At 34.2% G+C, this 22,026-nt stretch overlaps 1 protein-coding gene across 3 annotated transcripts in view; it reads right to left on the bottom strand.

The window, feature by feature from the left end:
- LOC145669684 (uncharacterized) overlaps positions 1-22,026 on the bottom strand; it is an 824,581-nt gene that overhangs the window by 45,181 nt on the left and 757,374 nt on the right. For all 3 annotated transcript variants that reach the window (XM_081737956.1, XM_081737957.1, XM_081737958.1), the window contains one exon: positions 8,731-8,805. In XM_081737956.1, coding sequence (XP_081594082.1) covers positions 8,731-8,805 — 75 coding nt within the window. The remainder of the gene's footprint in view (positions 1-8,730; positions 8,806-22,026) is intronic.

Raw genomic sequence — 22,026 nt, 5'->3', positions numbered from 1 at the left:
GTATACTTTCGCCCCGGGCGCTAATTTTCAATGGCACGGCACTGCGTGCAGCTGTACCGATGAAAGCTCCATCAACATATTAAAGTTATAATTTATTACATTAATAATTATAATAATCGAAAACACCGTAAGAAAATCTATTATTAATATAATATAATACATTACAACTTTAACATGGCTATGAAACTTCTATTGGTACAGCTACGTATCTGTCATTTACGTTGTATTATTATTATTATTATTATTATTATTATTATTTTTTTTTAATCATATATTCGAGAACTATAGTGAAAAGTGTTTATGGGTCGCGTTAAATCTCACTCCGACCCCTCTTTTAAAAAAATCTGGTAAATATTTTAGATTTTTTAATGGCAATTATTAAAAGGTATGCTGCAAGTTCTAACATAATAATAACACTAAACAAGAAAAGATATCTCTTAACTAGAAGGCTTAATACTTGAATAAAAAAGAAATTGGTCAGGCGCTATATTTGATTTGATTTAAGTTTTGCGGCCCTTTCAGCAGCGAAGCTATATGAGACGTGGACCTACAATTTAACGTGGGATCCGAACCACATGAGCTCCCGCCGGGAATCGAACCCGGGTCTCCTACGCGAGTCAGGTGCTATATATGGAGTATTGGACTGTATGATTTAGAAATCTGGACATTACGGAAATTAAAGAAGTATTATTTTAGAGAGCTTCTAAATGTAGTGTTGGAAGAAGATGGAGAAGATAAAATAGACACAGAGAGTAACAAACGAAGATGTTTTAAAATGGATAGGAGAGAGGGAGGACCCTTTTAGCCAGCATCCTTCGCAGGAAGGTCAATTGGATTGGATACGGTACATCTTACAAAGAAATTGTCTTCATACCGCCATAGAAGGAAAGATGGAAGGAAAGCGAGGAATAGGAAGAAGAGCACAAATGATTGATGATTTGAAAAACAAAAGAAAATATTGGGAATTAAAAGAAGAAGCTGAAGTTAGAGAAACGTGACAGAAAAGTACCTGCCAGGAAGCAGAATACTTTAATAATAATAATAATAATAATAATAATAATAATAATAATAATAATAATAATAATAATAATAATAATAATAATAATAATAATAATAATAATAATAATAATAATAATGGGATTGGATTGGATTGTTGCCTATACGTTATCCGAATAAAAGACCGGCCATAGCTCGTCACAGATTTCAATGTCAAGTTCATAATTATCCTGTATAATGCGTACTTAAATAAAGCTTGTCAGCAAGAAAATGTAGAAATTGCTTTGAATCGCAACATTATTATTTCATTACCCCACAAAAAATCAACTGACTTATCTGATAATAAATTTAAGATGTGCATTAGATCTAATCTTTCTAAGAGATAACGTTATCATTAGTTTATTCTTCCGATTAAGCTTCTTTTTTTTAAATAATAATTACGATTAAAATTTATGAGCATAAACCGTTGCGTGATGTAAACTTAACATGTTTAAGTAATCACTGCTGTTTCCAAGTTAGTTTTACCAGTCAGTGACGCAACTAAGGCAGTTGTCGCCCGGGATAAGACCTCACCTTAGCGCCTCACCCTGACAAATATGGGCACAAGAAGGGGAAGGCAGGGTGGGGCACGAGCCACCCTCCTGGCTCACGAAAATAGACTAAATTTCTAAACATTTTCTCAATACAAATAAAAAATACCAAATGTAATATAGCAACCAGGGATTTGAGCCCTCAGCATGCTTGACATGTCTTTGGAATTATATCTGGATATGCATATGTGTAGAATGAATCCACAATCTGTTGCCTTAGAATAGAATATTCAGTTATGACAAAAAGTCAAGCTGTTGTTTTGAGAATTATACTCTGACATTTTACAAATCTCTTAAATCGATGTAACTTAAATGAAAACACAAAAAGCTGGAACTAAAATTTAACTTTGCGGGCTCTTTTAGCTGCAAAGGTTTTCCCAATGTCACCTAAAGATAACTTTGAAGCTAACTTACGCTCTATGGATATGATCCTAAGATTGGTGAGTCGTTATCCTGTTAAGTTTCTTTAATTTTTATGATCTTTACTTTACTAAAACTCCTTTCCTTGTCTTATAGTGAAAATAAATATTTGCCAAGTTTTGCGCCCCCTCAATCCGGCGCCCGGGGCACAAGCCCCGTTTGCTCCCCACTGTTATTACGTCACTGTTACCAGTTAAATCTAAACTATTGTTAATGTACGCATGCGTACACGGTTATAAATACACAAAAGTAAATGTTTAATGTTTGTAGTTAGTTTTGTTTCTTCACCAAACGGTTGTTGTTCAGTGCCTCTTAACGCGTACTCCAGTTAGAAATGACACACATACAACACGAAAGCTACATTTGCAGAATCATCACATTGTTTTTGTTTTCACAGAACAACATGATAATTCGTTCTTACACACACTGTCGGAGAGAACAGGAATGAATTAGGGATTAAGAGCAGGGATGCGCACGAGACGAGACGAGACAGAATTTTCTTGACAAAATTCGAGTCGAAACAGCTCTATCAATAGAAAAACATGCATTTTTCGAGTCGAGACCACTTTTACAACACATTTTCGAGACGAGACAGCCTCAAATCTTGTCTCGTGCGCATCTCTAATTAAGGGTCTTCACTACATTGGAATTAAACTTCCGCTAATTTTAAGAGTTTCTCTGTAATATCTTCAAAACAAATAAAAAAATATTCGAAAAGCAGAAACGTAGTGAACTAGACAATACGATTTTATACGTGATACCATTATCACAACTCATCTATCTGCTTTCGATTTGGAACTGAAGATAGATTTAACATTTTTTGCGGGTTCTGTAAATAGCGGCATGCCAAAAGCAGATAGGTGAATTGTGGTAAAGGTATCACATGCAAAATCGTACTGTCTAGTTCACTACAATATTCTGCTTTTCGAATATTTTTATTTGTTTTGAAGATATTACAGAAAAACTCTAAAATTAGCGGTAGTTTAATTTCGCTGTAGTGAAGACCCTTAAGAGCTTCGACTTAATGGGGCACAATTATTACACATCTGGGGCGCACCAACGGGTCGGGTCCATCAAGTCCAGACACCGACCAGCTTTGGCTTAGTTAAAAACATAAACAAACCCGAAAAACTTCCTAACTTATTTGTACACTTTATATATATATATATATATATATATATATATATATATATATATATATATATATATATATATATATATATATACAAAACTACACTTGTTTAACAGGGAATTGATTGATGTAACATGAACATTTGATTTTACACTTCACTCGTACTCTTTCTCTTATAGAATAATCTAGTTCTATCATATTTCTTGAAAACATAGGTGGGAAAATATTTTACAATTATTTATCGGATACAGAATAATATCCCTCCAATATTACATAGACATAGTATTGGACACATTTCAAGGCTTGGACCCCCAACAAAAATTTCTGGGTAGTCGCCTGCTTCCAGTTATAATCTCGGGTATATTAAATACAATAATATTTATTATTATTATTATTATTATTATTATTATTATTATTATTATTATTATTATTATTATTATTGTTGTTGTTATTATTATTATTATTTAAATGGCCCAATAGTTCAAAGTAAGGGACAGATGCGTTAATATGCAATTCTACCGATGAAAGCTTCACTGGCACATTCTTCTAATTTATTATACAGTGAAAACCCGCTTAACGAACACCTCTATACTACGGACAACTTTTTTGTCCAGGCAAAAATATGCGTACTAATATGGGAGAGAACTCTCCCTTTTACGGACACTCTCAGATACGAACACGGACAGTTTTTGTTTATCTCCAAAGCTTCAGTAACCTCTTCGTAATGGACAGGAATTATTCTCAGCTTATACTTATTTAGTACAGAAAATATTTTCTACAAACTGAGACTAAATCTTCAACTGATTCTTTGAACTTATCCAGCTGTTACAAGCAAATTTCGATTAAAAAACTACAATATCCCCAAGAGCAGTGGCGGATCCAGGATATGATCAAGGGAGGAGCTGAACCATAGTTTGCCGCTTTATCCAGTGTAAAGCAGGATTGAAGTCCTTTTATCCAATGTATACCTGAGCGCCAAGGGGGGCCATAGCCCCTATAGCCCTCTTGAATCCGGGCCTGCCCAAGAGTACATGGCAGACAACTATGGCAGACTTTTCCCTAAAAATTCATACGCCGTCATGATTGGTTAGATCTGTCTTTATATTCAATATTTAGTAGTAATGTTGTATGTTCTTAATTGGGGTACTTTTAATGCTGTCAGTGAGCGAATTAAGTGAATTGTACAAGACATGCGATGCAAAATATTCTCGGTTATCCGACAGATAGTATTAATTGCATATACACTAATGTAGCGGTTCCCAATCTGTGTTCGTGGAAAATAATTAGTAATGGATAACAGGAGACACTTGCTTTGGTTTAGTTAAAAACATAAACAATGATTAGACATAGCGTAAAAGCTTAATGTTGAATGTGAGAATTCAAAGAAGTCATTTTAGATTCTACTTTGGGGAAGGGAGGAAGCAAGATTCTCAAGTGTGGTTATAATTTGACACTACACGAATAATAATAACAAAAAAAAAAAAAAATCAAACTGCTAACATTTCACACATTGTCCACGGTAAATTTACTCATTAAAAGCTAATTATTGGCAGTAAAGAAGGTACGAAATCCTGGAAGGAATAGAGGAACTCCCCCAACTTAATATTTTTGGATTAAAATTTCGCTCCACTAAACAAGACCGTGGAGCATAGAAACTTCTCAGCTGCGGCAAATGACCTACCAAAAATGGCAGAATACCTATGATGATGACCAGTAACAAGTTCTTGAGAGGTGAATAAAATAACACTACTGCCAGAAATTTGTAAGTTATTTACAGTATTCATATGTAATAAACATGTATTAATATTGCATACCCTATTTTAATACCAAAAAAAAATGTTAGTCTGTGAGTAACTAATTCTTAATAAGTACATCGTCAAGATATTAATAATTGTGCTATCTGCTTGCTTGATGCTAATACGCTAGCGTGTGGGCAATTTGTTGATTTATTTTAAAGCTATTGTGACGATTTAATTGCAATTTGTTAGTTTGTTTTAAAACTATTGTGATGATTTAATTGCAATTTGTTGATTTATTTTAGCTAAAACTATTGCGGCGATTTAATTGCAACTTAAAAACAGGAATGTTGCAATTTAATTGTTTCAAAATAGGACAAAGACGGTAACCATATTTAGATTTAAACATTAGTATTTGGTATTTCTACAATAATTTATTGTGACCATTTAATTGCAACTTAAATTGTATTGTTTCAATAAATGGATAATGATGATATTGAATAGGAACATGCTTTGGTGTTTACTATTAGGACAAGTAAATAATGAGTTTTTAATTGGGCACGATTTTAACCTATAGGCGTGGGCACTACAACGAATGTAATTGATGGGTGAAATAGGATATGAAAGACAAAGAAAATAATAAGAGTTATTTGAGATCTGGCAACTTTGCATTCCTAATTTCACATAATTTAATAAGCATAGATATTCAAATATAGTAAGCAGTGACGGATTTACGTAAAGCTAAACAAGCTATAGCTTAGGGCCCCACTCTCTTGGAGGCCCCCAAAAAATAAAAGAAAAAACTGAATTTGCATTTAGAAAATATAGGCAAAACAGTAAATAAGATAAAATCTACATATAGCAACAGTGCTTCGTGTTGGTAAGTCCTATGATGTAAGTAATAAGACCCTTTCTGCTAGCCTATTTTTTAAAATATCACTAGTTTCTTCATTTCTGTATGTAAGATGCCTACGTTCATCTGGACACATAAAGGGAACCCTTACATTCAATAGCTTAGGGCCCACCAAACCTAAATCCAGCTCTGATCGTAAGTGAACTCCCTTGTGTCGCACTCCACACACAGGCACATACTTCTAGTGTGATAATTTCACAGAATAACTATTGACTATTATTAAACTAATCTTGTTGACTGTTTCCTGCATATATAATCTGAAACCAGAACAGTTACTGCCATAATCAGTTATGCAATACTTTTTATTTACTTCAAAAAAATTGGAAAGAAATACGACAACGTTCGTGGTGACCTTGCTGTTACATAGAGTAGAACAAAATTTTGTTTCCTCCTCCGCCCGAAACCACAAAAACCACCAACACATAGTACATCGCCTCCAACACCTGTCCATCTGCCGTTCGATGCTTAAAAAAAAATTTAAAAAAAAAAAATGCAAAGCAGCCTACTTTTGGATTGTTTGAAACCAGCAGCGCCGTGGTTATGTAGTATCATTAACACACAGATATGCATAGCAAAAATATCATACCTCTTATAGTTTTAGATTATGCATGTGCATGTATTCATCATTTTCTTACGGACAGGTACATTTATTTTTTTTAGATTATAGCATTTTTGCACATTAAAATATTCTGGGATTGGACGCTAAGATTCAACTAGTTAAACTTATTACAAACAGATGTCCCGGTAAAAAGATTCAGGTATGCATAATAATACATGCATAGAGTTTTCTTCCCATAATAAAGATGCACAAATTACAAAGTTGATAGGAAAATTAGAAAGGTTTAGGCGTTTTATTGTGTATTTCCTTTTTAAGTATGAAATTATGCAATAAAATTAAATAAATAGCCCTTAGGTCATTGGAGAATGTAATTATTCAAAGAATAAACTAAATAAAATGTACAGGGTGGTCCGGAAGTGGGCGTACCCCTAATAGATGTTTTCTGACGGTTTTAGGTTTTACCTACATTTGTTTGATAACATTGCTTGGCATTGTCTAGCAACATTGCTATCCATGTTCATTTGTTTTCTGCTGTTTTCTGCTTGGTAATAGTTATTTGCAGTGAAGTTGGAGTAATCAACAATGTGTGAACAAAGTCCATATAGTATTGAACACAGATTAGTTGTTGCGGTTTGCGGTTTGCAGACATTGTACCATAACTAACACTATACTGTTGAAGCCAAAGGGGGGGGGGGTGTAAGCCCACTTCCGGACCACCCTGTATAGTAATACAAGAGCCAGATTTTTAGAGAGAACTAGCTTAATCTATTCAGTTTTTTTTTTTTTGGGAGGGGGTTCAACTATTTTAATTGATAACAATAAAATGAAGATAATTTTCTACAAAATTCGAGGCATTTCACATATCTAACATTCAGAGCTGAATTTAGGTTTCTTGGAGCCCTAAGTTATTGAAGGTAATAGGGCCCTTTATGTGTCCTGATGAATGTAGGCGTCCTATATACAAAAAAGAAGAAACTAGTGATATTTTTAAAATTAGGCTAGCAGAAGGGGGCCCATTACTTACATCATAGGACTTACACAACACAAAACACTGTTGCTATATGTAGATTTTATCAACACAAAACACTGTTACTATATGTAGATTTTATCTTATTTACTGTTTCTCTTATATTTTGGAAATATAAATTTAGTTTTTCCCTTATTTTTTGTGCCCCCAAGAGAGTGGGGCCCTAAGCTACAGCTTGTTTAGCTTATACGTAAATCCGGCATTGCTAACATATATATTAACGCGCATTGCTGTCTTCAAATTTAGGAAGAAGCTTAATCAAATTTTCTTCACAGTTTATAAAACGAATATTTTCATACCGCGGATGCTGCCTTATATTGATGGTTTTAGAACCTCCATTTTAAATAAATAAATAAATACATAAATAAATAAATAACAGAAATAAGCAAGCGATGAGCGATTTCCGTTTCAAGTTGCACCCGCTGCAACTACGACCAGTACCTTTAAGGATATAGTACGGACATCTTATTTCTTCACATGGAAAAACACATTTATAGCTGCATCGCCTGTATCTTCTCGTATTGTCAGTCACCAAGTAGTTGCAGCCACTTGAGAAACGCTACTCTACCTTCATGAATTTCTTCCACTTCGCATCAATTGACTTTTCTTTTATGTATTATGAGCAACTGATGGTTCAATAGAAGAAAGAGATACAGTAAATGAATGGTCATCAAAACGCGAACATGCTTCGTTAAAATAAATAAATAAATTAAATTAAATTAAAATGGTAGTGGTGCATACAACTGAATTCGAGCTATTTTCACGAAGGCAGAATAAGTGTTGTTCCATGTTTTTTTTTTTTTTTTTTTTTTTTTTTAAATCCTCCAGTAAAATTTTCTTCAACGCATTTTTTCTTAATTCAGTGCAAATGTGCCAAGATATATAATAGTTTGTTTTAAATTCTCATAAATGAAACGAAACATACATAATTATTAAAAAAAAATACTTTGTGCCTTATCAGTGGCGCAAAGAAGTTGCATCGATAAAAATTAAAATGTTATCGCTGTACGAGATAAGCTAAAGAAATAAACCTGAATGCTCTAATTCTTGCATGCATTATTTGAACACTAGGTAAGCTTTCTTTCCTTATCTTGTAGCGATTAAAAAAAAAAAATACCGGCGTTTCTCGAGAGCCGCCACTGTAGCTTTATAGTATATGCTATATTTCATGCTTCAATAGATTCGTTATGTTATTATCTGATAGACGTCGCATGGACATTACGCACATATTATGTATGGATTGGTAAGGTTGTATCAATATAGAAGTTAAAAAGTGTTAACAAACTTAATTCTTTTCTGTTGCAGCGTTCTTAAAGGTTGGAGGTTCTACCGATTCTTAGTAAATAACTTTTCTTACCTCATCTATTTCTGAACTCCCCATGCTTAGTAAGGATCCGTCACTACAAGTACTGTGAGATTTAGTTGGATTCTCCTGAAAAAACAAAAGAAAAAGGAGCATATTTAATATACCTTAATTAATATGAAAGAAGACAAAAAAAAGTAGCAAACAAACAAAATATGTAAGAAGATTAAAGAAACAAGTAGCAATGACACGTGTACACCACATGAAGGAGTTTGGTTTGTATCGTGTGATATTTTCTCAGTATATATTGAAACTAAAATTAGTAGCAATTTTTTTTTTTACAACTTCCGGTTTTAGTAAAAAAGATTAGAGTGAAGACGGAATATACGTATTCTTGGAATGCTTAATCGATTGCAGTAAAACTACTTTCCACTACTTATTACCGTTTTTGTTCAAAATTGATGGTGATCCGTCAAGTAGTTTTTTTTTATTGGGTAGTCAGATATCGGGAGAGGGAGTAAATATATAAAAGAAGCTTTGGTAACCCGAACTTGTAAAAAAAATACATGCCCAGGGCAGGATTTAACGGGGGTAAACCAGTGCACGTGCACCCTTCTTCGTTGTAAATGTACATTATGTAAGTGAGAAGATAGCAGTGAAAATAGACACTTTCCGAAACTTTCTGCCGTCATGTTTCCGTTGGCGTCTTAAAAGAAAGCGGAGTGTTATAAAAGCAATAGTTTAAGTCGATTTTCTGTAGGTTGAAGGAAAAGGATTCAAAAAGAAACACAATATAACATTTCTCAAGTAGAGAAGAAAACAGAAGCTAGGAAGAGAGAACAATTTTTCCTGAACATCACTTGCACCATCCTCTTTAAAATAAAAATACCCCCTCCATTCAATGCATCAGTGTTCAGGGGTAAAGAACTGTCACATGTCACTTTTAAGATCTTCTGTGTGATTGGTTATTTTGGTAGTTATTGGTGCACCTCCGTCAGGAAATCCAGGACCAGGCCCTGTACATGCGTATCAGAATTGTCCAATAGTACTTATACAATAATATAAACTTGCAGCAGCAAATTGTACGGTGTATCTTTTAAATAGGGTAATTTGAAATGAGAAAAATCACTGGCGTTAATATTTTCAAAATAGATGGACAGATTTAAGTTTAAAAATTCTGTTGAAAGTTAAAAGGAATATGACTTGAAAAAGAGGGAACGAGAATAGAAACCATTGCGTTTTAAGTAACTAATTACTGAAAAGAAGAATTATCAAGCGTAAGTGTACAAACAACAAAAATGAGTTTTTGCATACGATTATTATCAGCGAACATCTTATTTATTTCTTCAATCGCATTTTCATCCACGCATTCCAGCAAGAAGAGACAGATTTACTTCATTAGAATCCTTCTTGTTCGTTCGCACAATTGCGTTATTGAATACACTTATTAGTTTTAACAGTTTAACCCTATGTTTTTTTCTTTCTTCTTCTTTCTTTCTTTTCGGGATTTGAAACAAACAGTCTTGACCGTCTGACTGACCAACGCCAGATCTAAACCACTTCAGCTACAAACTTGAAAATAGGATTGATTAATTGACTTTGAGTTTAACGTCCCGTTCAGCAGTGAGGCTATATGTGACATGGACCTACTGATTAGCGTGGAATCCGAATTACATGAACTCCCGAAGGAAATTGAACCCGGGATTCCCGCGCCAAAGGCGCGTACGCTAACTACTTAGCCACGATAGTACATAGGAATTGTGGTGCAAGATACAATTAAGAAAGGACGCTTGGAAATTCGATGTGGAAAGGAGGGAGAAGAATGGGGCTTGCCATATATTTTGAAGTTCATATATCTGAATCCTTTGAGGTTAGAGTCATGACATTGGTATTCGAAATTTTCATTTAAAATAATTAAGCATATGTTTAAGTGTGTGTGTGTTTTTTTTTTTTTTATTTGACCTTATAGAAAAGAAGAAAAAGGTGTTGGAAATTTCAAGAGGGAAAGAAAAGAGGTGGGGAGGAAAAGGAAGGGGCGAGGTGGCTCAGTGATAGAGCGTTAGCCTCTGGTGTAAGGGGTCCAGTGGCGTAACTAAAGGCTTGGGGGCCCTTCCGCAGACAGCCTGGAGCGGGGCCCCTTCTCTACGTCCCACTTCACGATTTGGGGGCCCCTGATGGCTTGAGGCCTCCAGGTTCTACACAATTTCCCAGGTTCTACACAAAAGATACTACGAAAACGTCTTTAATACGTTTATCTACAGCTTCAAGTTGAATAACGATCTACAAATTGGAATTTTAAAAGAAAGACAGGTTTTACAGCGAACTTCATTTTTATAGAAACCGCACTATAACGAGGAATTTACAACAGGAAAACACAAAGTGTGCAATTAAATTGTGTATCTGATTCTAGAATTTATATGCACACACAAATTAAGAAAAAAAGTTCTATATAACGATACAGAAAAGGAGGTCATTACAAAGAAAAAAAAAGTTTCAGCACGACACGACTCTTGGACATACTTAGTTTGTTTGCATTGGTAACCAGATAAAGGACAATACACGGAGAAAGTTAGTGACAACCGAATGTGTAAGAAAGTACTTAACATTTGCTGCCCAAAGGTTTTTTCAGCTACATTTTGTACAACGAAACCTTTCTTTATAAATACATAACATTCAAGGTGATTTGATAACCTAGTTTCTGTAAGCATTCCGACAATATACTTTTGAAACACATAAACCATGTAGTAGCTCTTTCTGTTTAACGGCACCACCTTCGATTCGAAAGATTACCAAAAGCAGTACAAAAGATTCAATTCTGTCTCTTGTTTTATGAACAGGAAAATTTTTATTATTCAAGACGATTATCTTTGTTCGCATTATTGGATTGATACCTGACATAGTCTATTTAAAGAAAAAAAAATCTCATACACGATCGCTTATAGCCCAATTTCATTGAAATTCGATATTATGGAGGATATCAGTACAAGATTAAAAAAAAAATAAATAAAAGTTATCAGAAACGCTTTAGTGTAAACTCTTGCATTCCAATTCAAATTGTATCTTGTTCATTACAGCTTCCGAAAGATTACAGTACTAATAAAACAAATAACTGTTTTATTAATAGTTACATTGCCGAAACTGTTATCTATATATTAAAATACTAGGTTTATATGTTTGTGGTCAAGAATAGTTCATATGTTTGTGGGCAATTCTTTCGACAGTGAGTTTCTAGAAAGATGCCGTTTTCACAGATTGATTGCAAATTTTGTGTAGATTGTTCAGTTTTAATTGAATACTTAAAAAAATAGCCGTTATTTCTGTATTACATTTTTTAGAGGTACTCTGGAGGTGTGGATTTTTTTTTAAAAAGTAAAGCATCATATCTACAAGTTATTCATTTCAATACCACACACTTGTATAAGGGGTTAGTATATCTTTCTAGCGTTTATTTTATGGCCAAATGATACTGAAAAACAAAGGATAACCATTTCTCCAGTCTAACTAGTAAGATGATTTTTTATTGTTTGGAGTGTTTTGCCCAGTGAACACCATACATCACTGAGATTATAATTAATTGTGTGTGTAATGTATTTGCTTATTATATATTGCATGCAAGAAGAAAGAAAACACTGATCATACATGAATAGAAAGTTCAACCGGAAGTAGGCTCAAATCTTGCAGATTGTGGGAGATATTGAAAAAATAATGAAAAAACCCACCCCTTTATGGTACCCTTGCCGATTTTTATCAAGACGGCTTTCATTTGTGTCTGCTAAGGGACATGTGCATATATTGTGAGGAATGACAAGGAGATTCATGCTCATATGTGAATGATGCGCTGTATAGAGAGAGCAGGTTCAACAAGTACAAGTATTATTATTTGCTACTAGTATTATTACTACAAATAGATGTATGGGTGCTTTCACATAAGTATCCACATTCGCACCCGCAGGTGATAATATATAAATATACAATGTATATATATATATATGACAATTACAATTTCAAAAATAGTTCCTACTACACCAGTTCTAAATATCTGCTTTTAGTTTCGTGAATTCTATGATATTAATAAAATTCAAGTTAAATACCCCAAGTATGATCTCTTGCTATTATAATTCAGCTATGGCAAGTAAAATTCATGCTGACAGAAATATGAAATTAATGGAAAACTTATTTACTTGCTTAACCCTTAAATTCTCTCAAATTCAGATTTCTAACAAGGAAATTGTCAAGCTAATAATGCCAGCCATATCTGTCAATTTTATAATAAATATTGTTTTTCCTAACCTATAGTACATAAGTGTCTACTCAGAACGCCCAGGCAAAATATACATAAAAGAACCTCCAAAAAGAAGAATAAGCCACTTCACACAAACTGCCATAAAAATTAGATTAGCACTACATATGGATCATAAGGTGGATAATAATTATAGGGTTAAAAAGCAATGATAAAACAATTAACGAAACACAATTTTATTCTGGTGGTTATTTGTTCTGAAAGGGTAATCATGCTTTATTACAAGATGTAAATCTATTATATAAAAGAGAACGCACAAATCCTTTGTTAGCTCATCACGCTAATACGGCTGAACCAATTTCTTTCATTTTTGGGGGGTTATTAGGATTTGGACCCTAGATGGTTTTTATCATATCACTTTAATTTTTAATTACCAGTGTCTTGAGATAATTGACCATTCAAGTGTCCATAACGTACAAATCCTTTCTTAGTTCATCATAGGTATAAAAATAAACGTATTTATATGCAACCCGCATGACCGTGTCACTCGGCGGGTTAACATAAATGACAGGCGATATAATATCACTTGAAAGCGAAAAAGTAAAAATTATCTAAGTAACAAAGTTTATTGCGTTCCGGGGTGACCGCAGCGAAGCGGGGTGAACGCTGCTAGTAAGTGATATAGAAGAACGATAATTAAAATGAATGTCTTTTCAAGAATATGCGGATTTTTATATTGGGGGGGAGGGTATAAGCATTTGCGCAGGACTCTAGCCATCTCGTATTTTGCACATCCTGATTTTCAGAGGATTAATTTTGAATATATTTTTTGCTTCCAGATTTTACTCCTTTCTTTAAAAATATTATTTTCAATATACTATGAACTCCACAACTGGACTCGATCAACTTTATCAATTACACACGGTGTCTCAGTGGTAGAGCGCTTACGACTGGTGAGGAATCTTTGGTTCGATCCCCGGCGAAGTAAGTTTGTGGTAAACAACATCGTGTCCGTGGACTTTCTCTGGGGCACTATTTCCTCCCATATTTTCATTCCACCAATTCTTTTATCATCATTCATTTGCCTTAACAGGTTGACTGCCATGAGCATCATATGTGGTGATCACCTTATTTTTCTGTGAGGCCATGAGCACCATACAAGTATATGATGCTCATGCTCGATATCACAAATTACTAACCTATTCAGGTTCTTGAGCATCATATATGATGCTCATTGTCACAAATTACTATGAGACCATAAGCATGACATATGGTGCTCGGCTCCCATTGGTACATTTTCGGGAGAAGCAAAATATCGCGACAAAAATGTGACATGACTACCCATAATTGAGCCAAAGGTAAGAAAAAATTATGGTTTCCTGGGAGTAGTACCCTGAAATCATCTTGGCAGTCAACCTGTTCATCATCAGTCTTCCATAGCCTAGATGGCATAATCGTGGGACGTTAAACTGAAAGATTCCATTCCATTTCATTTTCATTTTCAGTTACACGTAGAATGTTCTCACTAATTAAATAATACTAATAATTAATTACTATTATCATAAATTTCGTTATTAATAATCCAAGATTAGCCATATGTTTTAAAATTACAGTATTGTAATTTTAAAACATACAAAAGTACCGTATTCTTAAATACCGTATTAGAATAACATCTAGTTCAAGAGATCCAAGGATTTTACGTATACCCTGTTTTTCACTGGCCAAAATAAGAGTTAAAAGTTGCGCAAATTACATGAGAAAATATGGTATTCAACGAACATCCTATAATTTAAATTTGTTGCTGCCAATTTAAAAGAAAGAAAAACAAGACTGTTAATGGAAACTTAACAATTCCCTGAAAAGATCTCGACAGCGCGCATCAGTCACTCGGCCATACGAAAAGAAAAGGTAATGATTTTTGTATACCAACGCTTAATGTTTCAATAAATTAGAAACTCCATATGCATAAAAAATTGAATCAAGATCTTTAAATTATACACACAGAAGAAGAAAAAGAAAATAATATTACAGGGAGAATATTGACAATCGAACAAAGAAAAATAATAAAAATCTGGTCAATTACTTTCGACAAAATTCTAAAATGAGGTCAATGAATAACTAATGAACTATCATTATTATTGTTTGGAAATCCATTTTAATTTCAAATAAATTACGTACCACACTTTTATTTATAAATGTTTATGATATTCACGGCACGATAAAAATTCAAGAATTAATGAATTTATTTAAAAAAGAAACAGTATAGGTACAATAAATTGTTATTTATACCTGCCAATTTCTTTACAATTGCCTAGATTTTTTTTGAAAAGTTTGTTTTATTTAACTAAATTAGATACTTTTTCTTTCACAGACAGTGGCGTGCTACAGGGGGCAAGGAGGGGCGTCCGCCACCCCAATATTTTCTTTCCCCCTTTCGTCCCTTCCCCATTTTTTCTATGTACAACCGGTGAATAATAATAATAGTAATGTGTAAAACCGAAAATAATAACATTCAAAGCAAAACAAGTGTGCTTGCCTCGCCTTCTCAAAATTTTTCTTGGCTCCCCTCTTGCCCCCTTACTATTACGACCCTAGCGCCGCCACTGTTTACAGAAGGCCTTCAAATGATTTTTTTTTCTTTTTAGAGAAAGAAAAACGGAACTGCATTCATCCCTTTCTTTCCTGCACAATCGCTTCTATTCGGAAGTGTCTGGAAGGAATCTTTCATTATTGTTATTACTATTATTAGCACAAGATCTGAATAACCTTTTCTTGTTTTTTTTCACAGAACGATTACTGAGAAAAGGTTAAGCGTACTGAGATACGATTGTACGCAAATAAGCGCTTCCTCGTTCCGCCTTCTCAGTGTTTATCCACCATCATATGTGTACCCTCCATTTTACAATCTTCCTGGCGTCTTTCTCTTGACTAATTAGAACTTCCTTACCACAACCACTTTTTTTTCCTATCCTCATATACATGCAAAGAAGAGTGCGCGAACGCACGTGCTCACACAATCAACATAATGCTAACTTTTTGCTTCTTTTTTATCTTTTAAAGAAAGCACAGCGAAAAGAAAAAAAGAAAAAAGGATGTCAAATTTTATACCATTGATGTGAATTTGTTATATACATACACGTAGTCAGTATATTGAGGTCATGAATGAGATTTTATACGTATAAGAAGTGCCAGAATAATAGTTTACATCATAAATATGTCCAAGTGAACATGTAGAGAGATCCCACACGTCCATTGGATGTGGAGTCGCCAATATCTAAAAACCTAACCATCTGATCATCTTTTTATAGACGGGATAAGTAGTTGTAGCGAAAAGTTTCTCAAAATATGATAGTATCTACCCATGAATTATTGTTAAAAATATACAGAGTGGCCCAAAAGTAGGTATACATCCCTGCATTGATCAAGTATAACATTCCAGTTTATAGGTTTATTTGCTTCGGCTGTTCCGAGCTTAAGATGCAAGTAAAAACACATTAAGAACAAATAATAAAGAAACTAAGTCTACCTGATGGATAACAATAAGAAATGATATAAAAAGCAATGAGTTGATCACTACGGTACTGTATACCTACTTTTGGGCCACCCTGTATATCGAAGACGACTCATCCGTCATCTTTCATTATCATCTCTCTCTCTCTCTCTCTTTTTTTTTTTTTTGGTCGATTTTTGCATTAAAATTCCTATATTACAAAACAATCACCTATAACAAAACTCAGAGATACAGGTGATTGGGACATGAGACTGCATCTGAAGATATAAACTCCAACTTGGTTGAGAAAGAGAGAATAACTTCTATACATACATCAACAAGTTATCTTTACATTTGTCTGCCTTCAAGAAGCAATATACAGGGTGTTTCAAAACAACACCAACAACGTTTGAGAGGTGATTCCTGACACCAAGATAAGACAATAAGTATAGACCAACCAGGGTGCACAAATGCTTCCTTTCGGAGTTATAGGCTGCCGAAAACATGAACTTTAAAGGACCATAGCTCCAAAACTATAGGACCTACCGTAGTCGTGTCAAGACTTCACATAGGGAAATCCATGTTTCAGAATCCTAAGGTACTCACGCAACAATATTTATAGAGGGAGTTTAGCTACCGGCATATAATCTGAAGTACTCATCAATTACCTCTATAAAAATTGTTGCGGAAGTACCGTAGGATTCTGAAACTTGGATATTTGGATAGAGCACATACTAGTTCCTAAGTGAAGTCTTGACCCGACTACGATAGATCCGATACTTTTGGAGCTATGGACCTTTAAAGTTAATTTTTTCACGTTTTCGGCAGCCTGTAACTGAGAAAAGAAACATTTATGCACGCAGGTTGGTCTATACTTTTTGTCTTATCTTGGTGTCAGGGATCACCTCCCAAACGTTGTCGGCGTTGTTTTCAAACACCCTGTATAAAAAGGGAAGTAAGTTGAAGTTTTATAAATGTCAAAAAAGAAAACCCAAACTCAATTTGAACAATGGAAGTTTCCAGAAAGCATGACACTATACCTGAATAAGTAATTTAAACTATCCTACCAAAATTCAAATTATATTACTTCCACCGTCTCCACGTTCTATAATGGTTGATTTTTACATGAATATTATCATAATCCTTCAATTACTGCAGTTGTAGCACACAAGGACGAGTCCGGTGCATCAGAAAACACTAATAATAGTGAAGAAGACAAGATAAGAAGAGAGAATATTATATTTTGTGTTGGTCTCAAGAGTTAATATGAAACAACCTTACACTACAATAAATAAATAAATCCGTGTTTTTAATCAAAAATAAATCAGTGACATTTTAAAAGAAAAATGCCCAAAAATGTTCTGAAGTGTTCAATTAATGAACAAAATTGTCTGCAATGTATCCTAAGAGTGGTTAATAAGGATCTGCCCTCAGACTGTTCAAAATATTGCATGAACTTCTTATATGTCTAATGAGTATATAGCTAGAAATGATTTTTAAACAGTATTAGGACATTTTACATCTTTAGACATTAGTCGTTTTTGACATACTCATACACCAGAAGTTCAGGTACATTTTGAACACTCTTAGAGCATTTCCTTCTAACCACTGTTCGGATGCATTGTAGACATGTTTTGTTCACTGATTGAACACTCCAAAACATTTTTGAGCATGTTAAACAATGACCAAAGTCCAAACACTGATTTTTTTTCCCCCCGCAACGTATGAATATCATTGGATACTGTTAATGGATCAAGTATTAGGATAGAGATACGCAGATCGAGTGCTAGCTAACTTAGAGAAGATTCTCTTAGGCAGAATTCAGGAGATGTAATTCTGCCTAATAATAAGCTGATATGAACGCATCAGGAATGTATAATTGAATGTTACTTATACAAGAACTACAGTAGGGTTTGTTTTTACCGACTACCTCCTCAGTAATTCCGAAATAAATGAAGCCATTTGAATGTGGCCTTTGTTAACAGAGAATTATATCTCTATCGACAGTTAAAAAGAAACATAACACTACGATGAACGTAATACATGTTTCGTTTGGCTAGACTTTTTTCTGGTGACTGTCCACCCGGACAGTGGGATACGGTAGGCTTAGCCAACGTTGGCCCAAAGTTGTAATTGGTTGCTTTACCAGCATTTCCCAACGTAACTCGTACGAAAGGAGTAAAATAGTGAGTAGAAGTGCAAGAACGATCGAAACTATTGAAAAAATTATGGAAAACTGTTAATTGACCAAGATCACTAGCGGATTTAGAAGGGCCATTAAGGGGATGGCGGATTGCTTCTGAAAATGTGCAGTTACACCATTTTGTCAACAATAAATGAATCCACACGCACTTCCAATTTGAATTCTATCTTCAGATATCGAGACATGCTCACAACTGATTAACAAGCAAACTACAATTTCCGTGTCGAAGTCGTTATGTCAGGCGCTGCAGATAAATATATGCAGTGTTGTTATCAATTTTCGATAAAATATCCTTGTACCAAGAACTTTGTTTGCGAAGATATGTAACTAACTTTTTGATTGAACCTCGTACTTATATTAAAAAGGTAATTTTTGGAACTGCCAGTTACTAAGATACTCTTTAAACTATGTTTGGCCAATGTATTTTTCAATAACTTGTTTTTTTTTTCTTTAATTACTAATTCACAAGAGGTTATCAAGTGTGCTGCTAGGGATGTACAGGGTGATTATAAATGGATCATTGGTTTGGAAAGCGCTCTATTAAAAATATATATAACACATACAGTAACGAGTGATATATGAAAATATACAGAAACTGTCCGTTTCAAACATACTGTTACAACTGTTCGATATGGCTTTCCTTCGCCACATGGGACGCATCTATAAGGTAGTCAAGTTCGCCTCACACGCGTTCTAGCATATCCCTACTAATGGTCTAAATGCAGCTGTGATGCGATCCTTGAGGTCAACCAACGTTTTTTTTTTTTGGTGTGTGTGTGTGTGTGTGTGTGTGTGTGTGTGTGTGTGCGTGTGTCTTTCACATGCCACCACAGGAAACAACCACAAACTTCAGATCGAGAGACCTAGGAGGCCATGGAAAAAGGGCTAAGCCACATCTTGAGCACATCGCTCTAATCCAACGGTATGGGAGTTTTCCATTAAGGCAGTTAGTGTCCTTACATTGTCGATACCATCTCAGATTTGGTGGCCTGGAATGCAGTTGCAAATTGTCTATGGGATGAACGCTGCACGGTAACAACGAAAAAAAAAAAAAAAAAAAAACTCCTTATATTCCAAAACATAGAATACTACCTGCTGTACAGGCCATTTGAAATATAGGCTTGTGCTGCCATCTATCGTCACAAGTCAAATTACAAATATGAGAAATTAAAGTCTAAAGTGTTCTTTTATTTCATCATTGCACAAACGTATTGCATTAATAGTTCTCGACATTTCACTTTAAAAACTAACGAATCATTTATAATCACCCTATAATTTACCGGATGTCCAAAGACCACGTGGATATCACCAGACATTAAAGTTGAAAGTGTAAAAGATCCTAATAGATAAATTATCCGATATAAATTTATTAAATATGTTTAAAATCGGGTTTAAAATAATTTGAAACTGTTAACAAAATTAAAAAAAAAAGTTTTCACAAAAGTTAAAGAACCACATTCGCAGCGTACGAATTACAAAAGGCTAACTTAATATCGTGTTGCATCAAACTTCAATAGGCTAAACAGATTTGCAACCAAATGAGTCTATGAACACAAATTAATGACAAACATAAAACCTGTTTTGCTCATGATAATCACAATAACAAAAATAATGAACTTAGACTATTTACTTGTGGAATCAGGAAGTGCTCTACAAACACCTTCATGAAGGGGGGAGAAGTTATTAAAACTAGAAACTAGGCGCGGTATGTAGATCACTTCCACACTAAAGCTTCAGCAATTCGTAGAAGATGCGCTGATTCAACCATCTTCTCTCTCTCTCTCTCTCTCTCTTCTCGTCTTCCACCGCTTCCTAAGTGTGTATGAAGGACGAAGTTTTGCCAAAGCAACATTAAAAGCCTCAAGCAACAGGCGCTTGTTACAAGCTGGTTTCAGATCGACATACTTTTCTTTTCATGGTATTATATAAGTCAATTAAACGCATCTGTAATTTTCATTTAATTTCAAGCAAATAAAGGCATAGTTATTATCTAATGCAAAAGTTCAGGATCTGTCCCTCTTTAACACTTCAAGACAGCGTTTCTCAAACCTATTTTCGAGTGAAAAATCAATTTAATTGGATCAAAAGATCCAATAAACTTCAATCAAAATTTTTCTTGTACGCCTTACATTGGAGAACTATATATAGTGTAGCCAAACCCAAACTATCACTTAACTCAGCATGATGGACTTATTCCGTAGAAAATACGAAAACTCGATTTAGGGACCGTTCAAAAATTTTGTGGTCCCTGATCCAAAAACTAAAAATATATTTCAATCAAAAATTTTCTTGTACCCCTTATATCTGGAGAACTACATGCAGTGTAGCCAAACCTAAATTATCACTTAACTCAGTATGATGTGCTTATTACGTAGAAAATACGAAAACTCGATTTAGGAGCCGTTCAAAAATTTTGTGGCCCCTGGTCCAAAAACTAATTATTGGCCAAGATCGCAATCTTTCGATGCATTTTTTTATCATTCCTAAAATTCTTGGCCTAGATCGCAATCTTTTGATGCATTTTTGGATCATTCCTAAAATTCTTGTTATTGAGAATGTACTACGGACTCCTGCATTTTTCGAAGGCAAATTTATCATTTTTTTTTTTTGTTTCTAATATTATGAGGATATGTTAATAACAGTATTCTTATGGTTTTAAAATAGTATTTAGTGAAAATTCCCCAAGTTTTATATTAATATTAATAGAAAAATATTTAATATGTAATATTTAATAGTTAATTAATTAATACAATATTTAACAAGTAATTAAATCCTATAAATAACCCATTTATACTGTGGAAGTTATTAGAATTTGAATAATCTTTACTTTATTATTAAATCATACAATCTATTCCTGTATGAGATTCTCGACTACGAAGTTCAATTCAGTTTACTTTTTATTTTATTTTATTTGTCTTGTTTAGACTAATGTTCAATTTAAAAGAAGTACAAGGGAAGACCTCAAGACCACATTTTGAGAAACACTCCTATAAGAAATTCAGAGTGCTTCATATCATAGAAATATTAATGTTGAGACCAGTGGTGGGGCCATAGAGGGACTAGACTAAGGGTCTCAATTTTTGCTGCCCACCAAATAAAGGAACAATTGATGCGCTTATGATTGTGATTACTTATGTAGTCTAATGTGTGTTGAGTTTCGTTATCCCTCTATAGCCCTCAGAGGGAGTCCGGGGAAAATTCCTCCTAGAGTTATGAAATCCCCCGGGGCCTTTTCCCATCGTACTCAATGTGAACTACCAGTATTTACACAACAACAAATTAAATATCTCAGTTTAACGTCCCACGATTATGCCCTTACGGCAAAAGGTGACGGATGATAGAGGTACCTGAAAGATGATGGAAGCATTGGTGGAATGAAATGTCGGAGGAAACGGGAGTAACCAGAGAAAAAGTCAC

This window comes from Thermobia domestica, chromosome 14, assembly GCF_964235325.1.
Source record: "Thermobia domestica chromosome 14, izTheDome1.hap1.1, whole genome shotgun sequence".
NCBI lineage: Eukaryota > Metazoa > Arthropoda > Insecta > Zygentoma > Lepismatidae > Thermobia > Thermobia domestica.
Note: the sequence above shows the minus strand (reverse complement) of the source record. Positions and strands in the feature narration are given on the sequence as shown.